Here is a 21580-nt window from a genome sequence, read left to right on the forward strand (position 1 = left end):
ATCCTTTCCAACCCATCTTCAATTGAAAACACTCCAAAAACAAGAGATTTAATGTTTTTGATTAACATTATTGGCCATTCGTCCCGGGAGAGAAAAAAAAATCCTGGAGCCGTCCCTGCCAAAATGGCACCAATGCTCTATTAAATTAGATCACGTCTCAATGCACGAGAACAGGGTTCACCAACGTTTTTGAAACTGAGAGCTACTTTTTGAGTTCTAATCATGCAAAAGGCTATGGCCACCGATTTCATACACACTCCTGAAAAAACAAATTCACTCAAATTATTTTTGAGGCGCAATATATCGTCATTGCGCCTGCTAACTTCTCTCCACAAACGCTATGGTTTGTTTATGCACCACAGTACAAAATATATACTCTTTAAATCATTGTTTACCAATTTACACCAATCAAATGTTCCCAAGACTACTGAAGTGGTCCTAGGGGGGACACCTAGTGCCGGTGGGCACCCGGATTAGAATATCAGGCAGACCTTTTTCTTCAGATAAAAAATAGTGAATAGATGAGTTTTCCAACATATAACTGAGGATAGACTTGGGAAAATGTGTTGTTGTTTTTTATCCATATCTGTAATGGCATTTCCAATGCTTTCAATACGAAAAGTGTTCTGAGATCCACGCGCGGTAGCGGAACGACTTCAACACGCATCTCGGGGCGGCACGACTCCCATTGCACGTCAATGGCAGGTGGACCTAATGAAGTGGTCGGTGCGTGTTTATTTTTCTTCCCGGGTGCGTTGTGAGGGGCGGGCATTGTTCTCACTATCGGGGCGGGAGGAAGCAACGTTAGCTTCGGGAGTAGTCATGTAGGACCACGAGTGGTACAGAGGATGAGGAGGCCACGACATCGATAGAAGCGACGAGCTCATCACATGCTTTCCCGGTGCCGGTTCAGTGCCACTTTGGCGGCGGCGATGTTTGCGGAAAGGCGGGAGGAGCTCGAGGAGGAAGAGGAGGAGGAAGACTAGACTGTCTGGTAGACAGGTGCGCCTCCGCCTCCTCCACCACCACAGTAGAGCGAGTGTTCCTCCTGTCAGGTGCAGGCAGCAGCAGCAACAGCAGCCATGGATTCTCGCAAGGAGAAGGCGCGCAAGCCCACGAAAGCCAAAACGACCAACCGGAAAGAGAAGAAGCACCGGAGCGGCATGTTCACCCGGCGAAGGTCTCTTCGTTCTCTCAGTCAATTCATGGGCAGGATTCTGAAAACTTTGAGCACTTTGGCGCACTTCGGCGAGGGACGGCCGCCGGAGCCCGGGGAGGAAGACGATGACGGCGGCTTCGGTCGAAGCGACACCGGCGGCTTTAAAGACGAAGACGCTGCGGGTGTTTCGAAAGAGGGTGCCGTGAAGAAGAGCTCCACGCTGTCGTCTCACGGCTCGGTCAAGGAGCGACTGTCGTGGTGCTACGGCGACAAGACCCCCGGCGCTCTGGGGCTCAAAAACCACGGGAACACCTGCTTCATGAACGCCGTGGTGCAGTGCCTCAGCAACACCGATCTGCTGGCCGAGTACCTCGGGCTGGAAAAGTATAAAACGGACACTTCGGCCCGGCGGGTGAACGGCGAGGCCGCCAGGGGGGAGGTGACCGAGCAGCTGGCGTCGCTTGTTCGAGCCCTGTGGACGCTGGAGTACACGCCGCAGCTCTCTGTGGACTTCAAGGTGAGACTAGTGTGTCATTAATTCTTTAAACATATTTGAACATTTCACACAACGGTCGTATGCCTTGTGTTAGTTTGACTGTCTTTCTATTGTCCACCGTCTTGAGTGTAGTAGTCACAAGACGCCACAGGTGCGTCGCGATGGAAGGCGAGTGTGAAATGGGCGTGGTCAAAGCAGGTCGTCGCCGGCTCTACCTTAAACTTGTGCTGCATTCCAGGAAAGCGGGGAAGTCGGATTTTTTTCATGTCATGTTGAGAGCAAGTTCTTGGGGTTATCTATAGACGATGAACAATGGCAGAGTACAAGCAGTGTTTTTCCCAAATAAACCTTATATTCCACAAGAGATAAATCCTGATAATGATTCCAAATCTTGTTGTGATAAAAGGCCTGAAATTATTTTTTGGGAAGAGTTACTGCCAATTATTCGTAATATACTGACTCAATATGAGAAAATGTGAATATTTATTTTGCAAGCCAATTTATCGAGTTAAACATTCTGCTTTTGCCCCTACAATTTTAATTTAGGGCTGACTGTGCTTCTAGTGGGGAGGAAAATTGTCTGATGCCCTGCATTATGTAAATACATCTCTTTTGAATGATGAACTGTTTCTTCTCCCTTGACCTCAAACAATTCTTTCCCTGTCCAAAAGCATGCAGAAGTGATCCAAAGCTCTAATAGTCCAATAGAGTTGCAAAAGTGCTACACGCTATTGTACACCTTAAGGTACAAAAGTGCACTACACCACAAGAAATACGTCTGCTATTAGGAATTGATTCCCCACCAGATTGCAGTATGTGCAAATGTTGACACTGTAGTGCTTATACTTCAATATTAATTAGAATCGGTTATCAGGGCACTCAATGATTCGCGCAAAGCAGGGCCAGAGGCTGTAAAAAAACTTGCCTACATTATGTGTCATTAACTTGCCATTAAGTGATAAATTGGCCATTTCATGTGCACATGCAAGCCAAAGCCAGTCAAATGAAAACAGTTGGCCTCAAGGCAGCTAAGCAAGTGTGTCACGATGTAACGTCGAGTCAGTGCAATAGTGCATTAAATGATTGTTGCTCCTCTTTGAGGTATTTTATGAAACAGTATTTTATTATGTGGGTGGGGGTGGGAGGATGCTTATTCACTCAGACATACTTTTGCAATTGTCTCAACCAATGGTACGATTTGTCGGGTGAAATTTGATTCTAAAACAAAATAAAAGGACTCTTACTGAGAAAAGCAACGAAGTTGCTAGAATGGAGGCCGATTGGTTGCTACTCAAAACATGAACATGGATGCAAACAATATTATATCGCTTCACTGACATTGACATGTCCGGGCTCCGACAAATTCCATCAATATGATCAAATCAGCACATTGTAATATTCAACATTTTGACTTTTATCCACTTGATCAGTGATCAATGAACCTTTTACCGTGTGGCACACATCTTCTCGTTAAATCCTTCCACAAGGAATGTCTTGAACAAGGCATAAGGCCCAGAAAGTATCAAATGTTAAATATACAGAACACCTTAACTATATCATACAAAACAAGGAACTACATAACAGTAAAATCTTCTTAAAGGCTTAATTAGTACATTATAAAGATGCTAAGTGTGAAACTATCATTGAAATTTCTTGTATAATGTCATGAATATAGAGTGCCAGTTCGGACAGGGGCACCACAACATCGTCACCCGAAAAGGCTTTTAATGTGGGACCCACTCCACAATTCATCCGACTGCTCACTTGCTTTGTTAGGTGCTGCCGTTTTTGTTAGCAGCAGACTTCCAAAGAGATTACTACAGTGTCTATGTACTGAGACAATTACTGTTATAGCACTTTTTTTTTTTCGGACCGAGGGAGAAAGGGTTGCAGCTAATTGGGGCCTGACGTCTATTCGAGGGATGGCCACTACTTGAGGAAAGAGGAAGGAGGACCATTAGGGACCAAAAAACATCGGCCGCACTGTAGGTTACTTCCTCTATGGACAGAGAATGAGGCAGTGGTAATCTTAAAGTTACTGTTGATGGCAGCTCCCCAGTTAGCCACACCAAAAAGAAAAATCTCTACCTAAGCAAAAAAGCCCTAATTGGCTGTGACGTGACAAAACTGTGTGTTTAAAGGCACTGCAGGGATACATTCTGCTGACAAAACATCCATCCATCAATTATTTTACATAGCACGTGTCCTCATTAGTGTTGCAGGGGAATTGGAGCCTATCCCAGCTGACTTTATAGGTGATCGGCAGGATACTCCCTCGACTGGTCACCAGTTAGTCACAGGGCATCTAGACAACTATCCACACGAACATTCTCATCTATGGACAATGTAGAGTCAAATAAATGTGGCAATTTAAATATTGAATAAACGTCCATTGTCAATATGTTGCACATGTAGCACATTGGACAATAAAGTTAACTTGACTTGACATAATGTGCTTAGTAGCGCTACGTATTGAGTAATTTTTTTTGCCTGTTTGAAAAAAAAACAATTAAATTGATTAAAGAAAAAATTAAAGCACAACTATCAAGAGGAAAAATACCATTCATAATATCTGGTGTGCTCCAAATTTCCTCTTTGGTGCTTGTAATTGTGGCAAAAGTCTAATGTCTTATTGTCGCCGCAGAGGCCACAACATGCATAATTACGGCGTTTGCTTCCTTATTATTATTATTTTTAAATCGATATTATATTGAGTGCAATTTCTATTTATATTGAATCCTTACCCAGCCCTTCTGCATGTCAAAGTGTTTAGTAAGACAACTAATCTAAGTAGATTGTACATGGTGTCTCTCATAGTCGGTTTGCTTTGATTTTAGCATAAGCCTAACCTAAGACCCCAAAGCATTTATGGAAAATACATTTGAGATTGGGATGGAGGAAGTGGGGGTGAAACCAGAGTACTTGGAGAAAATCCTCACGAGCATGGCGAGAACACCCGAATCCCACACAGGAGGGCTTGTTCCGGGATTCAAACCCCCCAACCTTCAGAACCGAGAGACAGGCATGCTAACCACTATTGACACTCGTAGGGAAGGTTTGTTTTGATTGTCGATTTCCTCTGTCCTGTTTCCTTGTTCAGAAGTACAGTACACAGGTCATGTTACGATGGCGGGGCTTGGTCACGTGATGTCGTTCACATGAGGTTTTATGACTGAACTAGTTTGCATTGCTGTGACTGATTTACACACCGGCTGTGTCGTTTCGGCCTGACTCACCTGCGCGACCGACCGGCACGTCGAGGTGGTTAGGCTGCATTCCGCGGCAGTCGTTTGGAGGGAGAGGAGACTCGCACTGATCAACTCCGATTCACCAGCCTGCTCAAGCACAAAACACAAAACGTGATCTTTTGATACTCAAGGCCATTTAAGAAGTGGTCAACAAGAGCTTGTCTTGCTGTGAAACTGCCCCTCCTGGGCTTATTGGATGACGGCAAAACAGTTCTCCGACAAGCTGCTGTGAGCCATAACAGACTTGCATAAGCTCAGGTGTGGGAAAAAAAGAATATGTCGGATACATGCTGGACACTCCCCCATTGTACATAATACGAGATCTAGATGTTCTCTGGATTTTCAATTGAATAAGAAAAGGGTCAAATTTTCACCATCATACGAATAAAATGTTTCTTTGTTTTCTTTTTTTTTTAAACATAAAATGATAAAGCATGAAATCAAGGCAACACGTTTTTAGCAACTTATCATACTGATACACTATGTGTAAAACTGTTTGGCTACTTATGATAAGAACTCAGTTTAGTTTATCGTGAGACTGACCCTGTTGTTTCCATGTCCGAAAAAATTGGAGCTCGACCAGAAGCGATTGTGTTGGACTTCGGAGGTTCCGCTGTCTGATGAGGAAGGGTGATAATCGGTGTCGTGAGCGTGTTCATGTCTTTGTTCTTTACCTTATCGCCTCGGTGCACCTCATTTAAGGCACTGTGACAAAATGGTGGTTACTGTGAGTTGGTTCTATTACCTCCTGCTCTTAATGCCTGAATAGGGGGGTGGCACCCACTTGATCTTCTCATTACCGCAGGCTACAATAAAGAATGATCAAGGATGTGGGAAATTTCCCAGATGGAATTGTCGCCTTCTTCGAAGGAGAAAGAGATGATTTCATTTGAGCTGAACGGTTTGCGGTGCACGAGCCATGTCTTGTCCCGCACCAAGATGGATATTTTGGCTCGATCACCGGTGCACCCGCTGGGCCTCTCCTCTGCATCGCAAAGGAAAATATGTCCTTCATTTCCCCTTTCACGGACACACTGATGTGTGTGTGTGTGTTACTGTGTTACTGTAGCAAGTGCATTCAGCCTGGAAGATGAGGACAAGGATGAGGAAGGAAGGAGGAGGAGGCCCCATGCTGAGATGTCTCCAGTGGTGTGTACTAAGAGAGGAGAGGACAAGGAGGGGGGGGGGGGGCTGAGCTTGTAAATAAGACCATGGTCCTCCCTGTCCTGTCTCCATAGTAAAGAAAGGACAGGCATCCGTGAAAGCTGCTTGTTGCCACAACATTCCTCCCTAATTCCTCAAGTGTGAAATTTATGTTCCTCAACTCCTCTTGATTCGGAGGCCATACGGCTCGAGAATTCCTGAGCCTCTTGCTTGATGAGTTCCTTTTGCTATCCAGTCGCGCTTTTTTTCATATGTCAAAGTTCACGAAGTGACACTTTTGGTGGGACAATTTCCTTATTGCGTTGCACTTGAACAGTGTATGAAATAAAAGTAAAGCGACTTGGGTTTTACTAAGTTTTTGTCGAGGAGGCGGTAGGTTTGTGGTGTCAACAACATATGTTACAGTGTGCAAATACTCAAAGACTGCAACTTTAAATCCATCCATGCCTTACTCAATGTTTACACACCAGAGAAGGTAAAAAAAGGTGTTTAGCGAGGCCACTATAACAAGCTGCTCCGTCTCTCTCTCTGCCATAGTCTGGAGACTAATGAGCAGGTCGTCTTATAATTCCAATGCTACAAAGTAAACAAATTTGTTTTTTCATTCTGAGACCCGTTCATTACAAAGAGACAAACTTTTTTTTAACAAAAATTAAAATGTCTCCTATATAGGCTGCCTAAACTGAGGCTCTGAGCTAAAGTTCATGTTCAAATTCCGAAAGCAAATTGAAGCGTAATGATTGCAGCCTTTGATTGAGTTCTTGTTGAGAAATGTGTCAGTATTCTCAAGTTGTGAGACGCCAACAGTCTTGTGTTCTAGTACAGAACTTAGCAGAAAGTGGTATTAGCATGTTCATTTTGGTATTAAGCCAACTCTACATTTATTGTTTTTCTGACTAATTTTCACAGCTGGCATTTTGGCATAATGAAACAGTTAATGGCAGCGCTATGCAAACTGTAGAGTGCCTCGTGGGTCAAAGAAGGACGATTACATTTTGGTGAAGATAAGGAAAAAATACTGACAGGTAGCGCGTACTTCCTCGTGGGTGCATGGTAATTGGCCCAAATAGTCTACATGTGTTTAGTGGACTTGCAGGAGGCTTTGGGCTGTAAGTCTGAATCGTTTCCAGTGAGGATTTCCTCAGCAGAGTGTCCAGGCGCTCCCTTAGAGAGAGGGTGAAAAGCTCGGGCATCCAGGCGACACTCTGAGTCAAGCCGCTGCTCCTCCACATTGAGAGGAGCCAGATCAAGTGGATGTCTGGTTAGATTGCCTCCTGAATGCCTCTCTGCTGACGAATGCTGAATGTATCCGTCAGAATCTCCAGGGGATGACCCAGGACTCGCTTTGTCTCCCGGCTGACTTGGGAATCCCTTGGGATCTCCCGAGGTGAGTTGCAAGAAATGGCTGGGGAGAGGGAAGTCTTCCCTGCACAAACCAGCTGCCCTTGCGACCCAATCCCGGATAAGCGGTAGAAAATGGATGGATGGATCCTGATTTGTCACAACCGCGCCATCTACCTCATTGTCAAAATTGAGCACTCCAACAAGCTCTTTAACTATTGTTTATTTTTGACCGGTTGGCTTTTCCTGAGGTCGTTGCACTGTTGAATGACAATGTAGAATTCATCCAGAATCTTCCTGGAATGCTGCTTTTTTTTTATTTATAGAGTATCATTCAGGTTTTTAGCCAGTTACATAAATCAGGCCTCCGGCTGGCTAGGCGTATCATTTAGTAAAATTCATTGAAACAACACTGACTTACTATGTGTCAAAATCGCAGCGTATTTGTGGATATTGTCATTTCATTCTCAGGGCATTCAATTGATTGCAACTGGACTGTTATGTTTGTCGTAGATGTGTGCCTTAACTAGTTAGACTTGGTAAGGACTGCACCAGCCTCATTTGGTGTGGCAAACCCAAATATTTGTGCCCTACGTTGGAGGCACGTGCCAACTATCAATGGTGACATTCTTTTGGAATGCGAAATGACAATTGTTAAGATGCCTTACAAAGAGGCTTTTCTCTGTCAATATGTTGCCGGGTAAACTTCTTCATTAATATTCCATTCAGCTGAAAAAAAATTGTTGGGTTTGCCACACCAACTTATGATCGTCCTTTCTCGCGTGAACTGAAGAAGCCTCCTGGGGTGAGAGGCGAAACGTCTTCAAAGACAAGAGCAGTCCAGTTGCACTTGATTCAAGCCTGAGAGTTAAAACAGACATGAGGATTTTACCTCAAGATCCAAAATGTTCAATTTTGATGTCGATTCACTGCTTGTTTGATGCTGATTGCATCTGGAGGGATGACGTGTAGTTTTATTGCTTAAGTGTTGGCGCACAAACACAGCTCACGGCTTAACACCGGCGGGCCCAAAGGGTTTTTAACAACACAGGCACTTCATGTGCGGGTTGCTTCGGCGAGAGGGGCGCAGATTCATCTTTTTCACGCTTGAAGAGCCACGGCTCCGTGAGGCTCGAGGAGCTCAGGCGAGGAGATGGAGAGAGGTGTTTGACGTGGTCTTCTTTGTTTAGGGGTGAGGGGGGGGGTGTATAGGAGCTGTGTGAGAGTGACACAGGCCAACACTGATGGATTGTTTGTCTCATCCTGCCTCCCCTTTCCTTCAAAGACCTCTCATGACTGAGGATGTTTACAATGTTTGCACACACTAATCTTCGTGGTGGATATGCGCCACCTGGACTGTGATGCGTCTTTTTTTTTCTGAATGGAACAGATGGTGCTGTGAGAATTTTTTGCAGTATACCGGTAATTACTTATCTTTTTATGAGTAAACAACAATTAGTATACTGTACTCCATGTTGCATCAGATTAATGCTGGAGGCACATTTAATGTGATGAGATCTAATACAAGAGATGTGTCGAAAATAATCGGAAGTATCACAATGCTACAGTGTATTAGGTAGCACGGAGCTCTCGCAGTGATTAGGTCTGCCTCAAAGTAGGGAGGTGTTGGGTTCGAATCTCTGTCATTGCTGTGTGGCTCTTCTCAAGGCATGCTAGCTTCCTCCCACATTCCCCAATAATTCATGTTAGGTTAATTAAAGTCTAAATTACCCATAGCTGTGAATGTGTCGATACAGTGGACCTCTGTATACTCCCTTTCGGGACCAATTCTTTCAATTTTTATTTCAATTTTTAAACTGTATTTTTTTGTTTTTTTTGCCTCCCAAACTCCTCCAGACACAGACATTTTTCGTGGAGAAACTGATCTTTTGAAGAATATATCCCCCGCACCTCCACGATACATTTCAATGGACATCAATTATACGCAGATTTTCATTGTTCGTAGCTGGCCCAATGATGCGCAAATATCAGTGGTCCACTGTATTGCTTTGCGATTGACTGGTGACTAGCTAACCCGCTCCAGCTCACCTTCAATGCAAATAAGCGCTATTGAAAATGGATGTACGAATGGACGCATGGACTGGATGGATGGGTACGGTATGTTATGCTTTCACAATCACCTAATTGTTAGGTACGTATAATTACCAGTGGGTGCCATCATGGATTTGATGATTCATGATTGAATAGATAGTCAAAAATGTTGCCAAATGTTGATAGCAACTGAGGCAAAATGAAGTGAACCATGATCAGCAGGAGCGCTCAACTACCTTACTGGCAAAAGATAACAATTAGGCGTTACCGAAGGGATTTTGAGCTCTCTGTCACTTTCTTGGTGAAGCATTATTCTGTTTATCTGCATTGAAACAGAAGTTTAGCACATCTGTGGAAAAATTCTTCTATTCAACCCAAAAATAATTTTTTTTAAAAAGGATAATTTTCTGCCAAGTCCAAATTCCACTCCACCTAGCGTAATAAGCTCAGTTCACACAGGCAATTGTTCATTTATAATGAAATGGGAAGAAGAAAAAAAAAGGATTTTGCAAGGTCAAGTTGTGTGAGTGAGTGATTGCTGCCTCCGGACACACCTGTACGAGTGAAGCTTGGTTAAAAAATAATGTGTCTGAAAATGGTCCTCATGTTTCACTGCCTGTCACACTGGAATCAATCCAATCCTGTTAGGCGGGATGCACAGTGATGAAGAGAGGGCTCACTTGGTATGTGATGGATGTGACCGCCTAATTCCAGTCCTGTTTGAGCTCTGATGTGTATTGTTTAAAGACGAGAGTGATGGTGCTGGCAATTTGGGAGGGCAGAGGAAGCAAAGGTTGTGCAAATCAAACACCAGGGATGTTTGGAAGTTGTCTTCACATTTAAGAATTTACATCATACTATGTGTGCCGTTGGCTGTTGTCAAGATTAACATGTTCAGTTTGTCAGAGTGAAATATCAATTGATATAAAAAAATAGTATTACAAAGGTAATATCGGAGTCGGATGACAAGTTGACTGGTGTGTGAAGTTTGACACTCAGCCCTCACCTCTCCCGCTTTGTGTTGAAAGCAACGTTGAGATCCGATTCTTATTTTGTTGGAGTTGCAGTTGTCACCCATGTAATCATCTCTGCATTGCCATGTCGTTGCGTAAAAGCACACCCATTTTATTGTGTTTCCGTTGTAACGAGTGGGGGAAAAAAAGAAACAGACCCGACACATCCCACCATTAAATATGTCTTCGTTGGTGTTCATTATGCATGTTAAAGATGCCAGTTGTGAACTCCAAATGAACCACGGACCAAATTACAAGTGAGGAAAAATAATGAGGGCACTAAACAGAAGTCCCCCCCTCTCCCCACACACCGGTAATCGTGCCCTCATCGAAGTGTGTTCCCCTTGGGTTTGTATTAATTTGACGAAAGACCATTCCATCTTCCATCTGTTTCGTTGGTTTTCAATACGGCAAATAAAACTCACATGGTGTTCTATCACAGGCACAGCAGATGGTCTCACTTAGCCTGGCAGCAGCTGCGACTAAACACAAGCGTCGCACCCTGCAACACACGAAAACTCATTTAGTTTGGTGCTTTAGTTTGTCCGACCGCTGACCACACAAACTGTGAATTTAAAGCACAAGAGTCATATCGCTGCTGGGTTGATCATAAAAAAACTCTCTTCAAAGAGAATGCAAACATAACTTTGTACCTAGTAGACAGCAGTGTTGTCATTAGTTGCAAATGTTAAAGCAGTTACACGTCGTTTTCAGTGTAAATTGCCCGGTGATGAAATCAAAGGACGGAATGTTCCTCCACTTTTGTTTGACATGTCATGCCCCTAATTATGGAACCAGCATGTTGTCGACAATCATAGGCTGGGGTGGTATTACTTTGTATCGAACGTGACATGACCGTGTAGATCGCAGATGTCAAAGTCATGGCCTGGTGGCCAGATCTGGCCCGGCACATCATTTTAGGTGGCCCGCAGAAAGCAAATCATGCATGTCAAGTTCCATGATGCTTGCTAAAGTCTGAACCAAAATTTCAAATTGTTACATGTAATCCACAATAACAGTCATTATTCTTGACTTCAGATTTTAAAACTACTTATTCATCCATTTGTTGTGCGCTGTGGATGTAATATGTCGAGGGGATTAAACATTTACTCTAAATGGTTTCCCAAAATTCATAATGGCCCCCCCAAGGGAAACCGTAACTACAATGTGGCCCGCGACAAAAATGAGTTTGACACCCTAGCTGCAGATGGTTCAGATCAATGTTAAGTTCTGGTAATTTAAAACCTTTTGGCTTACTCAGTGAAGTTGGCTCAATCTTTCCAAATTCGTAACAAGAATTTATGGTTTAGTTGACCACACTGATTCCAAGACTTTTTCACAGCCCTGTGTTGGTCTCTACTCTGTTATGAAACAACAAATATACCAACATTTATTGAACTGGCGATGATGTCCTTTTTTTTCCAGAGCATTGTAGCCAAATATGGCTCTCAGTTTCGGGGCAACTCGCAACACGACGCCCTGGAGTTTCTCCTCTGGCTTTTGGACAGAGTTCACGAAGATGCCAAAAACCCAAACAACATCAACAGTAGCAGCAGCAGCAGTAGCAAAAACACCAAAGCCACCGTCAAGGTGAGTAAAAATCGACCGGCTTCAATTGCTTCTTCCATCCACTGAGTGTCGTTTGAAACTACAATTTACACCCATCTCTGGCGCATCATCCGATAATTTGAATTTTATGCACATTTTGTGATCAACTGTACCGTCATATTTTGCCTGATTCCATCAATCGTTGATCGTTTTTGTGTAATATTACATCTGTAGTATTTCCCCACGTATACATTTATCCGTGGAACGCCGCCACAAATGAATTTTGGCTGCCACTTATCATATACATTTTGGCGCTATCTGTCAATCTGTAATCGTATGAACTTTCTTTTGTACTTTTGTGTGTTTGCCAGTCGATACTACCGCTATCCTTTCTGGTACTATACCACCAGTAACCCAAATGAAACTGAAGTATGAAAAGTATCATCGTTTAAATTTGAGAATCGATTTTCATCTTGTCGGAGGCATTGACAGGTTCGATCCCTGTGCCTCTTCAGCAGCCATAATGTCCCATCTCATCACAGTGTGCTTGGTGCTCTTTTTGCTGTCTTTGTGTCTATTTTTGCTTGGAAACACTACTCCAGATCATCGGAGTACGGTACAAAAAGAGTACAATGGGAAGCCAAGTGACCATGAGCATTTTTTTCCCTCCTGACTCATATTTTCGTGAGCATAGCTCTGTGACCTCAGTTGTACACGATACAGTTTTCAAGTTGGAGAAATGATCTTTGTGAAGCAAACGGATGTATGCGTAACTGTCACTTGTCACAATGCGCCAACCTCGCTTCATGTTGCCGTCACTGCCTTCAATGTTATGTATGCCAAAGTCTCATGTGAGACATCAACGTCTTACTTGGCTTCATTCTGCCATGCAGTTCTGACTCCTAAATCCGCAAGTTAATTTCTTCAGCAATATAATTCTGAAAGGTTTCGAACTAAAGTGTTTAGTTGTCATTTCTTCTTCTTGAATGTTTTGAAAGCAGCTACATTGTTAACATGGAGCATCACAAAGATCGATAAGTATTGGCAATAAAGCCGAAGAATACTTCTGTTGATCCCTAGTAAACGGTACACAAGTACATACGGTAAGTAAACAAGGCATGAAAGGCTTTTGTGAGAGGATCAAAGCCGAAACTTGTTCTGTTGTTTCCCTTTAGGCTGGCAGTGGCTGCGGAATTTCCATCTCTTCACCTTGATCATTTTAGAGTAGCTCAACTAAATGCCGCGAATGAGCAAGGCAGACACATCATGACTTTGTTTGACACCTTTATCACGACATGAGCTGATTGACAATAATATTTATCTTTGTGGCACCACACTGGCAATTGGAGAACAGATCAATGCAAATTTGTGGGGGTGTTCTCGGTGCGAGGGGTTATAAAATAAGACTTGGGGCACCATGAAACAATTGACAAGCATGGCATTTCTTCAATACAGGGTCTTCTTTTTCATATTCATGGCATTCCTTCTCCCTGATAGCATTCTTTATGCCAAATAAACATCTTAAGGCCGCGGCTCGCATTAGGCTGCCAGTGCGATAATAAAGCCGGCTTTCCTCTTCTGAATCTACCAGGCAGAGACTGGCTTTTCATAGTCAGGATCATCTCTGAATTTTTTTTTTCTCAATGTTGATCCGCTTTATAAACAGATTTCCTTGTATCATACAATAGTGTCATTGTCCGTATTCGGTTGATAATCTGACAATGCCGGGACTTCAGCTTTGGACCCTCATGCTCGCTCAGTGCTGTGTGTAAACATTAGCTGTGTGCCCGTATCCTTGACATGCTGAACAGTTACACTAAGACCGGGCATTTGAATCAATTACCTGTTTGTGTTTTTAAATATCATGAGCCGGGAAACAACCTATAAAATTTGAGTGCAACCCCCACTAGATTCAGTTCCTGCTTGTTCTTGGAGTATGTTCCCTTCATTTTCGTCTTGGGTAAGTTAAATAAATGTTCAGTCAGATTTAGGTTAAGTGACCGACTTAACCGTTGCATAAAATTACACTTTGTTGCTTTTGCAGTCTGCGTCGGGTTACCGTCCATCTGCACTGTGAAGCGCTATCCAATGAGTTCTTGAAGCTGAATGTGAGCAGATACTACTCCCGCTATGGTTTACTGATACGGTGGTACACTAGGTAGCATTGTTTTTCATCACACAAGCGATTTATCATTTTGGTCTTTTTGCATAATTTTGTGATACAAATTCTCTTACACATGAGACAATGATTGAAATTTCATCACTGCAATGGAGCAAACAGGAGGCAAGGAAACAGATTCCCAATGACTTAGCTCATCGCCTCTCGGTAGTCAGGCAGGGAGGTGAATAGATGTCATCCTTTTTCTCTCCTCCAGTCCTGCACCTCATTCTCAATCATCTATTGAACACAATGCATCATGATGACGATGATAATGCCACCTATCTGTGTCTTTTTAAGGAACCATCCATTCATACATTTTCTAGAAACGTTTACGAAATGTCACATGGGTGAAGGAGCTCTGAGAGGTAAAATGGTTTGAAATAATGTATAATAATGTTAAAAAGAATTCTAAAATGTACAGGGAGCCGTTGAATCGATGCCTGAGCGGGAGTTATGCGCTCCCTCTTACGAGTACCAGTCAAGAGGTGAGCAGCAGCATTTTGGCCTAACTGGAGACGCTACATGGAGGATTGGCTAACTCCAAAATGAAGGGGATTACAGCCGAGATGTGACAAAGGCATGACTTACTTTTTCAGAATGATAAGAAAGGAGCGGCTAGCTGCCTAAGATGAAAAAAGGCTGGGCAGCACCAACTAGCCGGTCTGATTTAAAATCGGTTCGAGAATACTACTTACTCTAAATATTATCAAAACTATGAAAAGTGGAGGATTGATTGTAGTTCTGGAGGTTAAAATTTAGAATTTGGTTGAGTTGCCTGATGCAGGAAAGAGTATAAAGTTGTTTTTGTTTTTTTTAAGAAAAAAAGTTGATAAGTCATTGAATCAGTGAAAACACTTGTCGCATTCTGCTGTAAAATGCAAACAGTTTCGCTTAGATTGGAAAAAATGGAATCAATTCCATTCTTTCTGTATTCTTCTGGGGACGTGAAGGAATGATTGTTTTTTAATTTCCCTAGTTGATCAAAAGCCATTAAATTATGCTGGTGTACAAGTGTGGGTACTGACGTATTTATCTACATCCCATCGATGGGTGACCAGTCTGGGCTGGCGGTACGCGACCTTTGTGCTAAAGCGTGCTGGGATCGGTTCCAACCTCACCCCCCGAGCCTGAACGTGATGAGCCGTTTAGCGAAAGATGGATGGGGATAGATCGAATGATTTATTTGAAGTGACTCAGAAGGGCTGCGACTGTGGTGTTGATCTCTATCTCTAATTTTCTAATATTGTCACGGCTCACTGTCGACATTTTAATTCACTCGCGCTATCATCACCCATCAGAGATATACTATCAAACGTGATGACAGAGAGGAGGATATATTACTGAGCCGCTATTTTACACGTTAAGCCCCGTGACTGATGTGTGGCTTTGTTCCTTCAGTGCCGTATTGCACTGGGCTAGACACACATTTCACGTATTGCACCTGGTAACAGGAGCAAGTGCCACCAGTTTCACGGCTTGGCCCCAGCAATATTATGTCACAAACACAAAGACAGCTCAGTAAGGTTGATGTGCCTTCCAACGAGATCTTGCTAAACCTGCTCGGTTTCCCTCCCCTTGTTTGCCTGGCACCGCATTTGTAGCATTCTTCAGCGAGCTCAAGTCAGACGGCAACACAGTCACAGCTTGGTGCACACTTTGTAGTTTGTGTCAGTCTCGAAATTGGAAATGGTTGGCTCAATGAATATCAAGTGATTTCTGGCAAGGAAAAAGAAAATCAAGTATTGGAGTTTCTTGACAATACCATTTACAGCGGTGTTTTTTCCAAGTGCAGTTTAATTCTATAGGTCAGCTTGTATAAAAAGCCTTGTCTGGGAGATAGTTTGTAAACTGGATGCGGCGTTAAAAAAAGTTTGTTTTAAACAAAGTTAGCCCGTCATTTGTGACAAGACCAAAAAAAAAAAAAAAAAAACCCGTGTCTGTTTTCAGTTGGCTCAACAAAATACCCTCTGCATCTGTACATAAAATTGACTTTTGCGCAATCGGCTTCTGATCAATTCCCACTTGGTGTCCGTGTCGGTCCGTGTAAATGACCGTCTCTTTTTGCGCTGTGATTGACTGGCGACCAATGCGGAATGTAGCCCTCCTCTTGCCGGGATTGATTGGTGCTTCCTCATGATGCTGAACATAATGAGCGTTTGAAAACCAGTGAATAGATAAAGGGGCTGAAGGGAAAAAAAATTGTCTATTTGTAACATGGTTGTACTTGCGATGTTGTTGTGGCTTTATGGTGGAGACGCTACATCAGTACAAGGTTGTCAAATGGATAATAATGAACATGCAAAATGGAAAAATTAGTTGTGCTCCTCATACCCCCCCCACACACATCAGTCACCATTGCATCATTCAACAGCGGTGCCATTTATTGTTTGACATTTGCATAACAAAGCGCGTACACGCCGGCGTGTACAGCTCATGCACCCGCTGAGAAAAAAAGCAGACGTCATATTGTTCTTTGATTGTACTGTAATCATTTTTTTCTTTTTAAATCCCTGATTGCTCAAGGTGAGGAGGTATGTTTTGATTGCTGTTAAGTCAGAGGTGTTCTCAGTATTTTTCCCCAGTTGGAACTGGGGGTTTTGACAAGTGGAGGGAAGTATGAACAGTTTGTGGTTGAGAGGAAAGAAATTTCATCTGTGCTGTATGTTATACATAGAGCATTTTTGACAATAAAGCTGACTTGACTTGAAATAGCAAGCAGTTAGAGTTTGCGCAATCAACAGGCGGCATCCCCAGGAAAAAAAAAATCCACAAGCAGGGGGAGGACATCCTCCTATCAGTGCTTAATTTTATTTTCAGAATATTCCATGTGGCAATGAAAATGTTCTGCAAGTGGCCCCCAGGTCAGACTTTGAGCGCCCCTGCATTAAGTGGCTGGTTGGCATGGTAACGCAAAAAATACATAACCAATTTCATTTTCATTTTTTACAGGGTGGTGCCTAGGCCCAAGAAGGTCCTTTTTATTATTTGCTGCATTTAACCGGGCCATGAAAAAATGTTCTAGATTATCACACATTTTGTAATGTGCAATACCACCACCTATTGGACTGGAGTAGTATAGCAGTTTTGTCAGGATGTTTTAATCAAACGAGTGTGACATGTCTAGGATTGTTTGGCCTTGAGGTCTGCTATGGACTGCGTGTCATTCCCGTTTAAGAATTACATTTGGCACAAGTGCAGCCTTCTTCTACCTTGAAAGCCTAGATCTATATCTTTTAAACAGGTGGAAGAAATCATGGCAGAAATATTCTCAAAATTTTTTATTCATTTTTTTTTTTTTTTTGAGAGCAGAGCAGGAAACGTTTGCTTTTGTTTGACAGCGCCATAGATCTCCACAGAGCGCCAACAAAGTGAGCACAGAGAAGAGTTGCATTCAGCCTCAGGTCCACCGTGAGTTCTATTTCAAGTCGGTGCATTTAAGCACTGCTCCATTTCATCCCGCCGACAGCTCAGTGGTTTGCCAGTGCAACACCACACCAGTGTCCAGGCATTATGTATGCATTATTCCGTTTTAAATGTCGACAGTGCTATGGCCCTTTTATGCCGCAGGGGGGGTTAACTGTGACGGGATTGAGTGTATGTGTGGGGGGGGGGGGGGGGGTACGCTGGCCCCCGCAGCCAACTGCGGATACTTTGAAATCGGGGTCAGTGAAAAACGCGGTAGAAGCAGCCAGCGAGGCCTCTTATCGACATGGACAGAAATAGTGAGTTTGATAGTTCTCCATGAGAGTTTGGCCTGGGTTTTCTCCTGGGGAGGGCAAATGGCGATGAATGAAACAAGTCAGCTGACAAGCAGCAGTGTTGCTTGCTGGTAGCTGCTGGATGTTTACAAGCTGTAAACGCATCGGTTTGCTGACTGAAGACTGGCTACGGTTATGCAGTTTCAAGAAAAGATGGTTTTTGACCGATTGTGTTTCAGTCGTTGATTAGCGGCAGAAGTAAACGTTGGTTGAATATGCAATGTGTCACCAACTTCAGGCTAAGGACACAGAGCAAATATGTTTGCTTAATGTGAACAAAATTGTGTTTCTAATATGACGTTGCCCATTAATTGTAGCGTGTGGCAGAATCTGTGCAAAACGTTCAATATTGTTGACCTCTAAAAGATGTGACTTAGTGGGGTTGTGCCACAGTCCTTAGGTGTCTTTATTACAAGCCAGTGTACCATGAACACGATTTTGCCTGCTGATGATTCTGTTGCACTCCAGCTCCGGCCTCCCTGTGTGGAGTTTGCATGTTCTCCTTGTGCCTGTGCGGGTTTTCTCCGGGTACTCCGGTATCCTCCCACATTCCAAAAACATGCATGGCAGGCTGATTGAACACTCCAAATTGTCCCTAGGTGTGAGTGTGAGCGCAGATGGTTGTTCATCTCTGTGTGCCCTGTGATTGGCTGGCAACCGGTTCAGGATGTCCCCTGCCTACTGCTCGAAGACAGCTGGGATAGGCTCCAGCATGCCCCGCGACCCTTGTGAGGATAAAGTGGATCAGAAAATGGATGGATGGATGATTCTGTTGCTTTAAAGTTTGCTCCACTGATCAAGCGAGGTAATGCCCACCCACGAATTTCTCCAACAGGTTAAGTCAAAGGAGCATAAGCCTGTCTCACTTGGCCAGTGACTTGATTTTAACAGCGTGTGGCATTTCTGAGATGCCACAAATTCCTGCAGATAGAGATGGAGAGTGCGAAGACTTGAAAGAGACAAGCCACCCCCCACCTCTGAAAGAGTCCCTTGCCGTTATAATGAAAGAACATTTAAAAGTGGCGTTCATATTTATAACATGAATGACACGGAAGAGTGATAAGGCCAACGTTTCGAAGGTTATCGTGGACCCGTTTTATCATGGTGAAACGGTGTCTGTCTGGAAATGGACAGGTCATGTAATTCCCCTCCCCAGTGCCCTCTTCGCCTCTTGAGGGATTAAACCAGGACAGGTCTGAAAGCGACTTTCAAATGTGAGCTTTGTGAAATCATTCTCAGCATACATTTCTGCCTTCATCCAAGATTCACTTAGCCTATTCAAGTCTCTTTTTTTTTCTTCTTTTTTTTTTAAACCTCTTTCCTGGCGGAATGTCTCGACTTATCAGCCAGCGAGGGATGAATGACTGAGTGCTTCTCCTCTGACCATTGCTGCCTGCAACTTTGATGCTTGCGGCTGTTCGAGATGGAAGCAAATGTGGGGTTTGCATGAGTGTTATTTGTGGTTTGGTTCAAGGAATGAACACGAGAGATGCATTTGTTGGACAGTAGGTTGCTGCTGCTGAAGCATTGACCCTTGTATCCAGAAGGAATCCAAACCTCATGTGATGCTGTTTGATGCAATTATCAGCAACCAAAAAATGAAAGCATTGCATTTTCTCAAATGTGTTGGCCTCACTACGAGCAGTGTGTGTGGTGTCTATTTGGCTAAATGAACGGCAGTAGTGCCATGTGGTGCTTCTAATTACCTTTACCGGGATTGTTCCAACAGTGTGTCACAGTACACTCATTATTTTACCACAAGAACTGTGTATGCTGAAATTCATTGTGTGGAAGTTGAAAGAAGGAAGTGCTGACATATGTGATATGGAGCAAAAATTAAAACCATTAAAAAAAAAATCACCGTCAAAAATACGTTACGGGAGACAGCCATTTTTGATTAAAATTTGCTTTTGACCACTTCAATCTCAGTTACGGTATATCACCAGTCCCCCCCCCCCCCCCCCCCCACCTCACGGCGGCCATTTTGCCACTTGCTGTCGACTGAAAATGACATCACAGTGGCTCAGTGCTCGGGTAACAATCAATCACAGCTCACCTTTGGCTCAGCTACAGAAAACAGGTGAGCCTTGAATGGTTGTTACCCAAGCCTTAAACCACTGTGATGTCATTTTCATGAGACAGAAAGTAACAAAATGGCGGCCCCTTGAGGTGGCTAAAAATGGGTGGATATTGCTGCTTAACTCATATGCCACGAACGCAATATTAATCAGAAGGCCGTGTTGAGAGGAGTGGAGGTGCATAGAACATATTGTGAAGAAACTGTTTTGGTGGACTTCCCCTTGAAAGCACAAAATAAGTTTCATTTATCATCACTGACTGGTGTAATGGTCAATGGGCTGCATTATTTAATTGCTCTCACGCCTCAGTTTTCTGTTCAATTAACAAGATAATCTCTCTGGCAGGATTTGTTGTTGAACTGCTGAAGTCGTTTTTCAAAGTTAATTAAGTTAGACAAATTTCTCTCCCCGGGAAACGATTAAATGATTCATTAAAGAGAGCATTTAATTGGCAACATGCTGCCGGTACAATAAGAAGATATGACATCTTTGTGTCAATCAAAAGTGAGTAATAAATCGTTTGTTCAAACTGAATTGTTGAAAAGTCTCTTGTTAAATTGGTGACCAAGGCCTTTAAACGCCTCGTAAAGTTCCTGCGCGAACATCGGAAAGCTTTGGACATTTTGGTTGTTTTGAACCCGGTGTCATTGAATTTAAGCACAATCATTGGATTTGGCTTTATCAATCAACGCAGATTATTGAGAGCTGTCATAAAGAGGAGTGACCTTAATCTGCATTTGAACCTAAATCTCTTGGTTTGAAAAACCTGTTAACTCGCATGACCTCAAAGAGCGAGTCCGTGCAACCCTTAGTTTAGTAGATTCCCACTTGCTAACCGCTAGGTCACTGTACCTCTCCCCTCTGAAGGCAGGGCCTTTCTCCCACTCATTCAAGTGCTTCAGTTGTATCAGGGGCTAAATTATACAGGGTTCAACTATCCTAAACCTCCTTCCAACTGGCACCGCCACAGCTAACCATCCACTTTTTTTTAAACTCTCCAGTATTCAGACTACATCCACAACCCTCTTTCATAAGAAACCCCCCAAAACACATTGAAGACACCTAGCCCAATGAAAATTGGAGATTTTGCTACATACCACAAAACTGGAAAATTACCACTCGCAATATGAGAGCAGTTTGAGCTCTCATCAACAAAGTCAGTCAGCTGTGACATAAATTTTGTTTCGCTGCAAACGTTGAGTTTCCGAGGGCTTTTAACTGCCTTGCAGCATCCACTATTGGGAAGACTTTCCACAAGATGTTGGGCGTGTGTCTTTTTGAAAAATGTGTGAGTCCATCCCACAATTTATTCTACACAAAATGTATCCAACCGTCTTTTCGCCAAATGTTCCTCCAAAGTCGAAAGTACAAAATTCTTCAACACGACTTTCAGATTCAGGGGCCACGAAGGGTCGAGAAGGCATGTCCCAAGATTTCTAGTCCTCATACTAGCGTATAATCGACCTACTTGTACCTTCCAAGTGAAGTCTAAAGAGTACAATGGCAGTTTTTTTTGTGCCCTTTCAGGAAAATGGTGTCCTATTTTTAATTTTTTTTCTGAA

At 43.2% G+C, this 21580-nt stretch overlaps 1 protein-coding gene across 1 annotated transcript in view; it reads left to right on the forward strand.

Annotated features, from left to right (window-relative positions):
* Window positions 1–856: 856 nt before the first annotated feature.
* The window catches only part of usp43a (ubiquitin specific peptidase 43a), a 60520-nt gene continuing 39796 nt past the window's right edge, over window positions 857–21580 (forward strand). The window contains exons 1-2 of the mRNA XM_086119847.1: window positions 857–1676; window positions 11899–12063. Of these exons, the coding sequence (XP_085975973.1) occupies window positions 1083–1676; window positions 11899–12063 (759 nt within the window). The 5' untranslated portion in view covers window positions 857–1082. The remainder of the gene's footprint in view (window positions 1677–11898; window positions 12064–21580) is intronic.

The sequence above is a fragment of the Hippocampus guttulatus genome, chromosome 9, assembly GCF_054856545.1.
Source record: "Hippocampus guttulatus isolate MCC_2025c chromosome 9, RoL_Hgut_1.0, whole genome shotgun sequence".
In the NCBI taxonomy this organism is placed as follows: domain Eukaryota; kingdom Metazoa; phylum Chordata; class Actinopteri; order Syngnathiformes; family Syngnathidae; genus Hippocampus; species Hippocampus guttulatus.